This window comes from Oncorhynchus tshawytscha, linkage group LG24 (genome assembly GCF_018296145.1).
Source record: "Oncorhynchus tshawytscha isolate Ot180627B linkage group LG24, Otsh_v2.0, whole genome shotgun sequence".
NCBI classification, from domain to species: domain Eukaryota; kingdom Metazoa; phylum Chordata; class Actinopteri; order Salmoniformes; family Salmonidae; genus Oncorhynchus; species Oncorhynchus tshawytscha.
In genome coordinates, this window is record NC_056452.1 from 4,008,649 (window position 1) to 4,022,975 (window position 14,327).

Genomic DNA, 14,327 nt, shown 5'->3' on the forward strand with positions numbered 1-14,327 from the left:
CTGCGTTGGTGCAGGTTTGCTAAGGATAATATTATGGTCAGTGGTACGGAAACACACACCCTAAGGCGGACGTGTGTGTACAAGATTGGCACTTACCTCTGTTGTAGCCACCCTGCTTCTGCTGGTAGCCTTTTTGATCTGTCAAACAAACAACAAACAAACACACAAACACACGTTAAAATCACTTAGTCAGTGTTACTTGTATGTGGTGCTTTGTGTGTCCCAAGGCACCAAGAGGATTCAATTAAGTGCTAAGGGCTGGAATAAGGGCTGGAATACAGAAGATAGCCCTATTTGGTAAAAGACCAAGTCCATATTATGTCAAGAACAGCTCAAATAAGCAAAGGAACGACATTCCAGCATTACTTTATGACATGAAGGTCAGTCAATCCGGAAAATTTCAATTGCAGTTGCAAAAACCACCAAGCGCTATGATGAAACTGGCTCTCATGAGGACCGCCACAGGAAAGGAAGATCCAGAGCTACCTCTGCTGCAGAGGATAAGTAGAATAATAGGAGTTAACTGCACCTCAGATTGCAGCCCAAATAAATGCTTCAGAGTTCAAGTAACAGACATCTCAGCATCAACTGTTCAGAGGAGACTGCGTGAATCAGGCCTTCATGATTTAATTGCTGCAAAGAAACCACTACTAAAGGACACCAATAAGAAGAGAATTGTTTGGGCCAAGTCCAGAATTGTTTGGTCTGATGTGTCCAAATTTGAGATTTTTGGTTCTAAACACTGTCTTTCTGAGACGCAGGGTAGGTGAACGGATGATCTCCGCATGGGTGGTACCCACCGTGAAGCATAGAGGTGCTGTGATGGTACTTTGCTGGTGACACCGTCTAATTTATTTAGAATTCAAGGCACACTTTACCAACATGGCCACCACAGCATTCTGCAGCAATACGCCATCCCATCTGGTTTGGGCTTAGTGGGACTATCATTTGTTTTTCAACAGGACAATGACCCAACACACCTCCAGGCTGTGTAAGGGCTATTTGACCAAGAAGGAGAGTGAAGGAGTGCTGCATCAGATGAGCTGGCCTCCACAATCGCAGGACCTCAACCCAAGTGAGATGGTTTGGGATGAGTTAGAGCGCAGAGTGAAGGAAAAGCAGCCAACAAGTGCTCAGCATATCTGGAGCAGTGGAAACGCGTGCTCGGGAGTGATGAATCACGCTTCACCATCTGGCAATCCAATGGAAAAATCTGGGTTTGGTAGATGCCAGGAAAACGTACCTGCTCGAATGCACAGTGCCAACTGTAAAGTTTGGTGGAGGAGGAATAATGATCTGGGGGATTTTCATAGTTCGGGCTAGGCCCCTTAGTTCCAGTGAAGAGAAGTCTAAACGCTACAGCATACAATGACATTCTAGACAATTCTGTGCTTCCAACTTTGTGGCAACAGTTTGGGGAATGCCTTTTCCTGTTTCAGTAAGACAATGCCCCCGTGCACAAAGTGAGGTCCATACAGAAATGGTTTGTCGAGATCGGTGTGTAAGAACTAGACTGGCCCGCACAGAGCCCCTCTGACACCTTTAGGATGAGTTGGAACGCCGACTGTGAGCCAGGCCAAATCTCCCAACATCAATCAGTGCCCGACCTCACTAATGCTTGTGAAAGCAAGTCCCGGCTGCAATGTTCCAACATCTAGTGATAAGCCTTCCCAGAAAAGTGGAGGCTATTATAGTCAACTAGCTTTTTCCCCCAAAACCTATGACTAATTGGTGGCACAGTCTGCTAAAACAGTTGGCTCTTGGTTCAATGGTTGTGAGTTTTAGTCCCACATGAGGGACTAAATATATATATATTTAAATATATATAAACTCAGCAAAAAAAGAAACGCCCCCCTTTTCAAAACCCAGTCTTTCAAAGATAATTTGTAAAAATCCAAATAAATGTACAGATCTTCATTGTAAAGGGTTTAAATGCTGTTTCCCATGCTTATTCAATGAACCATGAACATGCACCTGTGGAAGGGTCGTTAAGACACTAACAGATTACAGACGGTAGGCAATTAAGGTCACAGTTCTGAAAACTTAGGACACTAAAGAGGCCTTTCTACGGACTCTGAAAAACACCAAAAGAAAGATGCATGGGTTCCCTGTTCATCTGCATGAACGTGCCTTAGACATGCTGCAAGGAGGCATGAGGACTGCAGATGTGGCCAGGGCAATAAATTGCAATGTCCGTACTGTGAGACGCCTAAGACAGCACTACAGGGATACAGGACGGACAGCTGATCGTCCTTGCAGTGGCAGACCACGTGTAACAACACCTGCACGGATCGGTACATCCGAACATCACACCTGCAGGACAGGTACAGGATGGCAACAACAACTGCCCGAGTTACACCAGGAACGAACAATCCCTCCATCAGTGCTCAGACTGTCCGCAATAGGCTGAGAGAGGCTGGACTGAGGGCTTGTAGGCCTGTTGTAAGGCAGGTCCTTACCAGACAACGTTGCCTATGGGCACAAACCCAACATCGCTGGACCAGACAGGACTGACAAAAAGTGCTCATCACTGATGAGTCGCGGTTTTGTCTCACCTGTTGTGTTATTTTCTCCGCTCATCTCTTTCTGCTGCGCCGCTTCTAGCAAAAGCAGTAACACCACAGAAATATAAAGAATAGAACGGCCGTTCCCATTCAAGTCAATGATGGCATCATGGGTGGACTGGCAAGAAGTACCCATGCCAGGAAGTAAAATAACCCTTCAATCTGTTCTGTGATTTATTGAGTAAACGCAACAAAAAATACCTTCCATTGCATGAGCCATATCAGTAAGCATAATTTTAAATGAACATTCCAAGTTACCATGGCAATCGAGCATCAGTTGATAGAACATCCAAAATGACCATGAACATTATTGCATCACAATGCCAGGCAGACATTGCGAGTGTACCCATGAGTTTATCAGTCAAATTGCCAGGGTTAGAGCTTCAAAACCTGATCTATTCATTCTATTTCCATTGCCTAGCAACTGCAGTAAACAAGTCTATCACATAGTCACAGATAGAACAATGAACCAGATGTTTCTAAAAATTGCGTTTATCAAAAGGAGTGCAAGGGCAAATTTAGTTATTGCACACCAGCACTAACGGAAATATGCAAATACATGCTAGACCACACCAATAGGATCTTGCTTACGCGTGCTTGGCTCTGCCCACCACCTTGCTTGTTCTGCCCACTATGATTGATGTGCGTTCCCATTGGAAACGACAGGCTGTGGTCTTTCTTGGGTTATTATTACAAATATTTGAAGCAGTGATCATGCAGTTGCAGTGTGCAGCTGTTGCACACATACTTCACGTTTGCTAGTCTAGCATGGATTTCAACTTCGGTTTTCATCGGTCATGGCTAGAAGAGATAGTCAAATTAACGTCAAAATATTTTGGGGGGGGTCATTTGATCTAACCCTAACCCTTTTCATAACCTTAAACTAATTATCCTAACCTTCTATCCTAAACTGCTGCGGAAATGCTAACATGCTAACATCTAGACAAAAACAATTTCATCACCGTCTCAGATTCACATTCCCTTATAAAGGTCCACACTCACCAAGAATCACATTTGGTAGTTCATTTCAGCAGAAATGGTGTCTTTTAGCATCTTTACAAACCAGATAAAACGTATAGCCAGAGCACATAAGGTAGATACAGATCATATTGTCAAAAGGAGCACATTTTTAAGGAGAGACAGCATAGAGGGAGGAGAATGAGATAATCCGTCAAACTATAATCATTAATGTACACTACAGCTATTGGGCATATTTACTTAAAAATACAATAAAAATGAACGGTTATGATGGTTATTTTATTTATGGTCTTCAGCCATAATCGTCAGTTAACACGGTTATACAATTACCATGCCAGCCCTAGAAGGGATGACCATATGAATGGTGGACACAGGGATCGAAACCCAGTCTCTGCGGTTGGCATGTATGTGCTGCTCCACTAACCTCTGTTGAAGTAGCCGCCGTAGACTCCCTGCTTGAGGTCAAAGACGCGCTCGTTATTCTCCACCAGGCCACCCAGCTTCTCTGCCAGCTGCAGGGCCATGTTCTGCAGGGAGGTGGGCTCTGTGCGGTGCATCACCACCGTCTGGGTGGGCTGGTCCAGGGATGCCTGGGGGAGGAAAGACAGACGAGACACAGATGACATACGGACAGACCGACACACACACACAAACATGTTACAGCTCCAGGTTCATAAAACAATGTCATTATCTAGCTTTATTAAGTCTATGGTGCTGAACGGTCTACACATGACACATTGATGCCGTGGGTTTTACCATGAGCTCTTCGTTGATGATCATCTTGCTGATGATGCTGTGCACCATGGGCAGCTCCAGCTCAAACATCTCCTTCAGTGTCTCCATACTGAGACACAAAGGGGAAGGAGAAAGATTGTATTTATCCATTCAACCAGGCGAGCTAATTATATGAGGCACAGTAGATGTAGCCTGGTCCCAGATCCTTTTGTGCTGTATAACCAAATGGTAGCAGAATCCCAGGCTTCTCACAGTAGTTAGTAAGCCTGGGGAAGTAACTCCTCAGGAAGTATTCTTGCTTTGGTTGAGTTCGGTAGTCTAGATGGAAACCAGTGACGGGTTGACACTTATCAAGCCAATCAAAGATTTTGCATGTTGTATATATGTTGTATTTCAAAAACAAATGTTGATTTGCAACAAGTTGGCATGCATAAGATACAAAACTAATGCCGCATAGGCAACTAAAACCGAGATATGGCCAAATAAATGAAAGACAAGGAAATGCCTCTCCAGAGGGGAAACGCCATTTTTACTCAGAGCCAATCAAATGCGAGTTTCTGGTGTCACCAGAAATCCAAACATGAAGTTCACCAGACATCCAATAGCTGAGTGAACAAGATGGGATTTTGGAAGGTTGACTACACGGGAATAAGCCTATAGTAATCCCTATGGCTGTTGTCATGCCATAGCAGTTGGCAATAACAAACAGTTGGGGACCAGGCTACAGTAGTTAAAAATAGAACATTGAATAGAGAATCTCAATTGAAAGTTATTTTTAGTCCAGGACTAGGCTTAGTTTGTAACTGGGAAACCGTTTAGTTAGTTTTAAAAGTTATTACCTGATGGAGTCATAAACACTGCTGTAGGTGAACAGGTAAGTCCTCAGAGACTCCTCCTGGATCTTCCTGCAACCACAAACCATCAAGAAAAGTTACAGGAGTGCTACCTCTGAAGGAGGCATTGTGTTGCCAAAAGTTCAGTCATGAAATTACAAACTACTTGTGTACTAGTGTGCAACTTTATTTTTCTAAAGGGTTGTTTTATTAGTCCTTCTATGGACTTGATTGAATTAATTTTATTCGACCATTCCATGCTGCGATTCGTTGATACTACCTACTGAAACACGACTACTGATAAAACGAGGGACAGTTGCATAAAAGGGGTGAAAGCAGACCTTTAATATCATCCATTTTTGACACACTAACCTGACAAGCATCTCTCGCACGCACTGCGTCTCAGGGAATAGATCCCAAACCTTGCTGTTCATCTTCTCGTTGATGATGAATGAGTGGCAGGTGCGCCAGTCGCCCATCTTCATGGACTTGCTGGCCGCGACCACGTGCTCACGCATGCTCTCTGGGGGTCCTGGAAGGGCCACGGAGAGGGATGGATTTGTTTAGTGTTTTATGGTATGCCCATTGCTGTATCTGTATTGGTACTGGTCTGTATCAGCTGTACAATCTTATAGTAAGGCTTAATGACATTCTTAGCCACCCACTTTCCTCAAAGTACATTTTTGTTTAATGTACATTGTGTGTTGACATCTCGGGATTACTGGATAACATAAAGGCCAATTGGGGAAAAAAAGAAGAAAAGAAAGCCCATATGTCTTACTTAATCTCTGCTGGATCGGTGTCCTGTTAACGGGACAGTTGTTGCTCAAAATGCAAAATGTGACTAGAACGACTTTGTAAACAACCACCAATTTTCCGGTACATCTTATACAGGCAGAAAGCTTAAATTCTTGTTTATCTAACTGCATTGTCCAATTTACAGCAGCTATTACAGTGAAAAAATACCATGCTATTGTTTGAGGAGAGTGCACAACAACAAAACACTTATCACCGCGACAGGTTTGATACATTCATATCTAAAGGTAAATAATGTACTTACATACTGTAATCTTGCTCTGATTTGTCACCCTGAGGGTCCCAGAGATAAAATGTAGTTTTGTTTGATAAAATCAATTTCTATATCCTAACACAATCCCTCACCAGCCGTATTTACCATTGGTACACACACTTCACCACAGTGATTGTGTCCCCCCCACTCTATAATAAATATGTTTATAGATGTGTTTATTTTATGTATTGATACAGGGCCCATCCGTAAAAGTATTCTTACAGATTTCTTTTTTCTTCCATCGTGCCAGGGACTCAGATGAACAATGGGAACCCCCAAAGTCAAGGTGTCCATCGCCCACTCATTCAGATGTTGAAGCTGGTTCATCCAGTCTGACCCTTGCTGTCTCCTGCTCCACACCGACCCCCGCCTGGTCATCTAAGAGGTGTGAAGAGGCCAGCCAAGAAGCAGAGGAGGGGAAATGCAACAGCTGTAACCGAAGAGGCAGGGGACCGTTGGCACACTGTGCTAGATGATGATTTGGAGCCACTTCCACCAACATTTTGACCGAAAAGGCAGACAGAACCTCGGCTGGACATAACTAGAAAGTACAGCCTCCTTCATCGTTTACAGATGTGTTTCTCCTTGTCAGTTCTTGATTCGCTGGTGTCTAATACCAACAAGTATGGGGCTAAAAAGCAAGCAGGCAAGAAAGAGGCATGGAAGCCAATTTCCATCCAAGACCTGTACTGTTACATCTCACTGGTCATTTACATGGATGGGGCTTGTGAAGTTGAAAAACCTGAAGGACTACTGGAGAAGCTCAACACTCTACCAACTGCCTTTTCCCACCACTGTCATATCTACTAAAAGGTTTCTAACTCGCGGGCGTTTCATATCAGTGACCCACAAGCTGACAATGACAAGAAGAGAGGCACAGCAAGCTTTGATCGGTTTGATTTTGCAGAGCCTCTCTACCCCAGCATGGTTGAGGCCTGCAAGACCCACTTTCAGCCTGACCAAAAACCTGTCCATAGATGAGAGGATGGTTCTGTGTTTGGAGTCATTGGATCAGCATTCTTGTTGTGTAGGGAAGCTAGTGATCCATCATGTATGACATTCCTGGGGGTAAACTTGTATTTTTTTATTAGCATAGCATTTTTGTATGTTCTCTATATAGTTATTTTCTTGAAAATGTATCCATTTACCAATTCGGCCACTTGGTTACATTTGGGCAACTCGTGAGGGACACCTGGGTGACTTCATACTAAATGTCATGTAGCTCTTGAAGTTATCAGTCTGAAACTTTGCACATATACTGTTGCCCTCTTGTGGACACCATCTAAATTATCTCCAGCATCCTATCTGAATGTATGGCTTTTATTTTTCTTGTTTGTTTTATCTTTTACCAGATCTATTGTGTTATGTTCCCCTAAATTCATTTCACATTTCCACAAACTTCAAAGTGTTTCCTTTCAAATGGTATCAAGAACATGCATATCCTTGCTTCAGATCCTGAGCTACAGGCAGTTAGATTTGGGTATGTCATTTTAGGTGGAAATTGAAAAGGGCTTGATCCTTAGGTCCAATGCAGCCGTATTTAATCCTAATATCAAATCATTTCTGGTTAACAATGAAGTACTTTCCTGTGATTGTTTTAAATTAAAATGGTCAAAAAGAAAAACAGCTTCTTAGAAAAATGCTATTTCTCAAGCAATAATTCTGGGAGTCGGAGTGGTCAGAGAGGGGCAATACTGGTATTATTGGTAGAGAGAAGGACAAACTCTTATTGGTCTATTAACTTATACCGCCTGGTGGTCACCAGGCAGTCCATCACCCCACCCAGCCTAACAAATTGAAATGTCAGGCTGTCTTTTCATGCAGCTCTTTTGTGGCTCCCGAGTGGCGCAGTGGTCTAAGGCACTGCTTCTCAGTGCTAGAGGTGTCACTACAGACCTTGGTTCGATCCCGGGCTGTATCACAACCGGCCGTGATTGGGAGTCCCATAGGGCGGCGCACAATTGGCCCAGCGTCGACTGGTTTAGGGGAGGGTTTTGCCAGGGTAGGCCGTTCTTAACTGATTTGCCTAGTTTAAAAAATAAAAATGTTTACCTTTTTATTTAACACTAAAATGCATTATCATAAATTTCACACTATTATTCCAAACTCAGGGTGGAAATAGATTTGTTTGTTTGACTGCACTGCCACTTTAAATACTGTCCGTCTCTTATCTAGGTATGAGTTACTTGTACCCGCCCACATTTTGGTCTAAAACTAGGCTGTGTACATTAGGGCACTCAATTTTTAAAAAAAGAAAAGAAAAAAAAAGAACATTTATTATTGGACAGGTCTTGGTAGTTCCTCCTAGTTTCAGCATTTTTCATCCAATTGGTGCCTAATGAACACAATCCTGCTTTGTCTTCACAGCCTACTGTACGTACCCAGAAGGGGCTGCCTCTCGCCCACCCTCAGCTGGTGGTGGAACTGCTTGCTGATCATCCTGCGGCGGGCGTCAAACTCGTGGGCCGCCATGTAGGGGATCTCCAGCAGCATGGCAGACACCAGGTACACGCACTCCAGCAGCTCCAGGTTGATGTGCATGTGGAAGGGCACCTGGAACAAGATGGATAACAATGTCATGTTGTAAACTAATCACAGTCAGTGTGGTATATCAGTGTAATACTGTACAATATTCATAAAGGAGGCTCTAGTACACTATATATACACACACTACCGTTCAAAAGTTTGGGGTCACTTAGAAATGTCCTTGTTTTTGAAAGAAAAGCAAATTTTTTTGCCCTTAAAAATAACATCAAATTTATCAGAAATACAGCGTAGACATTGTTAATGTTGTAAATCACTATTGTAGCTGGAAACGGCAGATTTTTTTATGGAATATCTACATAGGCGTACAGAGGCACATTTTCAGCAACCATCACTCCTGTGTTCCAATGGCACGTGTTAACTAATCCAAGTTTGAAAATAAAGGAGAGCCGTACACTCTAGGAGCTCAGATGCAAAAATGTAATATCCAACGTTTCGACAGCCAAGCTGTCTTCATCAGGGTATAATCACAAACACTGCGGGATGACTCGTTTATATAGTGTCAAAAGACACACAGGTGTCTGTAATCATGGCCAAGTGTGGCCTAATATCATTGGTTAATTCCCAAATATAAAAAAACTTGACTTACCCAGTTGCGGCCCACTTTTTGGAAGAAAACCACTCGATTTCGTCTCTGCGTAATATTGGCATCGAACATGTCACCCTCCTTAGGAGAGGGGGTGACCTTGATAATTTATTGTTAAAAAGAGGCTGCCTGGATCTTTAACTTAAAGACCCTTGCTCCCTTCGGTCTCAACGGAGACTTTGATCTGAAGCCATTCTTGTGATTGTGACTTTGCCATTGTAATTGTTTGTAACCTTGTGTAGTCTGAAATGAATCTATGATCGTATGCTCTCCATTTGTTTTTTTGTATGCTGTTCTTTGTATGCCATTTTTATATTGGATAATGAACCAATTTACCATTTTGCAACAACAGCGCTTAATTTGAGCCAATTTCAAATTGACAAAGGCTTTACAGCTCAGAACTTATGTGGAAGTGGTCGCTGATCCCGACGTGCACATGGGTTTCACCTAGCCTACGTTTAGCCTAGTCTACATATTTAGTCTAGCCGAGCTTGGCCTACCTGTCGTCTCGATCCTTTCCTGTTCGGCTGGTTTAGCCTTGCCTAGCCTAACCCTAGCATACATGTTGCGTCTTCTGCTTGGTTTAGCCTAGCCTACCAGTCATTAGTTCTGCTGGGTTTAGCCTTGTCTACCTATTGTCTCCTCTGTTGTTTTTGATTAGCCTAGCGTACAGGTAGTCTCTTCTCAATCCTCTACTGTTCTGCTGGCTTCAATCAGCCCATCCTCAGGTTACCTCTGGTCTTTTCTGCTGGATTTAGCCTAGCCGTAACCAACCAGTGGTCTCTTCGCGGAGTTTAGTTTAGCTGAGCCGTAGCTTACCTGTCGCCTCTTCTCGATTTTCTCCTGCTCGGCGTTCCTCTCCTGCATGTTCCTCATGAGCAGGCCCTGGCCCAGCAGCTCCTTGGCGCGGCCACTCGATTGGATGTCCAGCAGGGCATTGTGGGCATCCTTGATCATGCCCTGGCGGAAGGCACAGATCCCCAGCTGCACCATGGTTCTGTTGTACAGGATCTGGAGGGGGGAGAGAGTTGGGGGAGACATGGTCACACACACATGGCTGGCTCTAGAGTGGGACCATTTAAATCACATTTTGCGTCTCTTTGACTTGGCTGTGCAAGTTTAATGTTTGCTTGGTCACATCAGTGCCAGCTGGAAATTCTAGTCGGTCACTTCACTCAGCTTTCGGTTTTTGGAGCGGCTTTAACTTTGAGGATTTGGTCAAACAGGCTTATCTTAATCCCTGCACTCAAAGTGTCTGGCCTGAAAATTTCACTAGCGGGAGCCAGTCCCTCCCTCCCACTGGGCACTTCGAGTAGACAGCTTGTGTAGACATAAAAATGGATTTCTGAACTCTCAGAAAGAGATTTTAGGCACTTTTTTACAACAAAGGCTGCTATGTTAGTTTTGGGTTGTTGTAACTGTCGGAATTCGGAAGAAGGTGAACGCATTAAGATTGGTATATTACTGTGGCCCTGGTGGCACCAAATCAAAATTCTGACATGGAGATGCTTGGGAATATGGTCAAAACGGGGGACTGTGTTGTGGGTGTTTCAGGGAAAAGGTGTACATTTGACCTCCATCATCTAGGACGTTGACAATGGTTAATAACATCTCTCCATTTCTGCCCATTTGTTTTCACGGTCTTGCCGGCCTTCTAATACAGCTGCAACTGTATATGCATTTGTAAATCAAGACCTTTCTTGAGTTGGGCTCTGGGATAGTGCAACTGTTGAGCATGTGAGCCTATGGTCATGTGGGGGTAAAGGGTTTAGTGTGTATGTGCGTATCCCACAACTGTTACGATGGAGTAAAATATGTTAGGGACAATAGAGGATGATTCACAACAATTGTTTGCTAATATAATAATTGCTTGTAATAATGTAATTTTGGTAATGGCAAGACTGGTGGGAGGTAAAATCCTTTTCATAAATTGCTACAAATATGAATAGCTAATTATGGAAAATAAGGATGATTAAAATCTATATTTTTTGATGACTATATATAATACAAAGGGCGATGGAAATGCATTTGATCTACTTCTGTTCTGTAAAAGGCACTGTGTGCTCTTTTCGAAGGATGGATCTCAGTCTCTTCAGGGCTAAGGGATACGGAGGGTCGGAGGTGGTCTGCAAGGGAAATTGGGATGACAACCCAACTCGGGATGAGTTGGGATATATATATATTACAACAATGGCCGGAGTTGAATGGAACAGCACTTCACCTTAGGGACTGTTCCCTCTGCTCTATACAATACATATCTGTTTATTTTATGTGATGATAAAAGGCTCATACAATACAAATATTTTTTAAATGTTTTCTTTCACAGTGATAGCGACTCCGACTGGGAGCCCCCGGTGCCAAGCTGCCCGCTCTACCTGTGCCCCCAGTGGTGTTCATATGCCACAGTTCATTACTGCAGGCATGACTGTGCCTCAGGGCCAAAAGGGCACAGCATGAAGGTGTTGTTGTGTTCTGTGTCGCATGAAATGTACCACTTGTTCAGTTTGCCTCTGCTTTACATCAGAAAGAGACTGCTATGGGACATGGCACAGGCAGCAAAATACTGTGACGAGGACTTCCAAGGGGTGTACTGTTTAAAAAAAATATATATATATTTTCTAATATTTTTTTAAACATTATTATTTTTTGTGTGTGTGTAAGAATTGCTTTTTGATGTGTTGTATATAGTTATTTGCACTGCTGTATATAGTTATAGGTCATTTCACCAATTCGGCCACTTGGGTATATTTGGGCAACTTGTGTGGGACACCTGGGTGACTTCATGCTAAATGTCATGTAGCTCACCCATTCCTGAAGTTATCAGTCTGAAACTTTGCACACCTACAGTTGCCCTCTTGTGTTATCCATCAAAATTATCTCCAGCATCCTATTCTAGTACATGTGAAAGATGATACTACAACAATAAAAACAGAAAACGTATGCTCTTTCTTTCTCTTTTCTTCCACCAGATCTACTGTGTGATATATTCTCCTACATTAAATTAACATTTCCACAAACTTCAGAATGTTTCCATTCAAATGATACCAAAAATATGCATATCCTTGCCTCTGGGGCTGAGCTACAGGCAGTTAGATTTGGGTATGTCTTCAGGCGGAAATTGAGAACAAAGGGATGCAGCCATAACAGGTTAAAGAAAAACTAACAGGTCTATGAGAGCTGGAATTCTTACTGGTTGGTAGGTGATCAAATACTTATGTCATGCAATAAAATGCTAATTCATTATTTAAAAATCATACAATGTGATTTTCTGGATTTTTGTTTTAGATTCCGTCTCTCACAGTTGAAGTGTACCTATGATAAAAATTACAGACCTCTACATGCGTCGTAAGTAGGAAAACCTGCAAAATCAGCAGTGTATCAAATACTTGTTCTCCTCACTGTAGGTACAGCAGATCCCCTTATTGTATGGGACACTTTTAAGTGTGCCTTTAGAGGCCATGCAAAAGTGGAGCAAAAATGGCCAAAAGCAAAAATGGAGGAACTTATTCAAGAAAGATCCAGTGTAATATATCATAAAAATAAAGCGAACTGGATGGAATATGGGTAAAAAATGAACCAAATTATTTTTCAATCTTCAATATAGAAATGCTACAAAAAAAAGTATTAAACCTGGTTACAAATGGAGTCACGCATGATTCACTGAATTATATTTTGAAAGAGGAAGTACTTTAAGAATATGTTTTCGTTTCAGTCTCCTCCATCTCCACTAACTGCAAATAATTGTATGTATAATAATGTAAAATGAACATTTGTACAGAAAGACTCATGTGAAGGCCAAATTACAGAGGAGGAACTTCTTGATGCAATTGGGGCCTGAGGTCTGATATCATTATTACTGAAACAGGACCTAAGTGGTATATATAAAGATCCAGTCCATTTAAAAAATTGGAGACCTCTTACACTTCAGTGTTGTGATGCAAAAATCCTAGCAAAATGCTTGGTGCATAGAATTAAAAATTATTGTCAAATATTATTCATCCTAATCAGACAGCTTTTTTACATGGACGATACATTGGAGATAATATAAGACAAGTACTGGAAACAATAGAATACTATGAAATATCGGGGACACCAGGCCTGGTTTTCATACCTGATTTTGAAAAGGCTTTTGATAAAGTATGACTGGAGTTTATATATAAATGCCTAGAATATTCAATTTTGGAGAATCTCTAATAAAATGGGTTAAAATGATGTATAGTAACCCTAGGTGTAAAATAGTCAATAATGGCTACATCTCAGAATGTTTTAAACTATCTAGAGGAGTAAAACAAGGTTGTCCATATCTATTTATTATTGCCATCGAAATGTTAGCTGTTAAAATTAAATCAAACAATAATATTAAGGGATTAGAAATCCGTGGCTTAAAACTAAGGTGTCATTGTACGCTGATGATTCATGTTTCCTTTAAAAACCACAATTAGAATCTCTCCACGGCCTCATAGAAGATCTAGATACTTTTGCTATCCTCTCTGGATTAAAACCAAATTATGATAAGTGTTTACATAGGAATCTTAATGTTAATATATTATAACATGAATGAAAATTACATATATATGGATGTTGCCAAAAAGATTATTGGTAAATGTTGAATTAATATGGAAATGACTAAAAGTAACTCCCCTACATGTAACTGTTGTTATTATTATTATGTATTGGATCACAAAAAAATGCTAATTTTTTACCACGTAGTTTACCAATCAAATGGTCTGACGGAGATGTCGACATACTCGGTATACAAATCCCACAAGAAAGAAATTATCTCTCCAATAAATTTTTATAGAAAGTTAGCAAAAATAGATAAGATCTTGCTACCATGTAAAGGAAAATACATTTGTGGAAAAATCACCCTGATTAACTCTTTAGTCATATCACAGTTTACCTATTTGCTTATGGTTTTGCCTACACCTAGTGACCTACTTTTTAAATTATATGAACAAAACAATATTCAATTTTATTTGGAACGGCAAGCCAGACAAAATTAAAAGGGAATTTGTATA

General features: G+C 41.7%; 1 protein-coding gene across 12 annotated transcripts in view; it reads right to left on the reverse strand.

The window, feature by feature from the left end:
• The window catches only part of LOC112223839 (eukaryotic translation initiation factor 3 subunit C-like), an 80,137-nt gene that overhangs the window by 5,623 nt on the left and 60,187 nt on the right, over positions 1 to 14,327 (reverse strand). For all 12 annotated transcript variants that reach the window (XM_042305187.1, XM_042305193.1, XM_042305191.1 and 9 more), the window contains 7 exons: positions 10,129 to 10,320; positions 8,561 to 8,732; positions 5,483 to 5,642; positions 5,117 to 5,182; positions 4,299 to 4,386; positions 3,967 to 4,132; positions 97 to 138 (listed from right to left, as the gene is read on the reverse strand). In XM_042305187.1, coding sequence (XP_042161121.1) covers positions 97 to 138; positions 3,967 to 4,132; positions 4,299 to 4,386; positions 5,117 to 5,182; positions 5,483 to 5,642; positions 8,561 to 8,732; positions 10,129 to 10,320 — 886 coding nt within the window. The remainder of the gene's footprint in view (positions 1 to 96; positions 139 to 3,966; positions 4,133 to 4,298; positions 4,387 to 5,116; positions 5,183 to 5,482; positions 5,643 to 8,560; positions 8,733 to 10,128; positions 10,321 to 14,327) is intronic.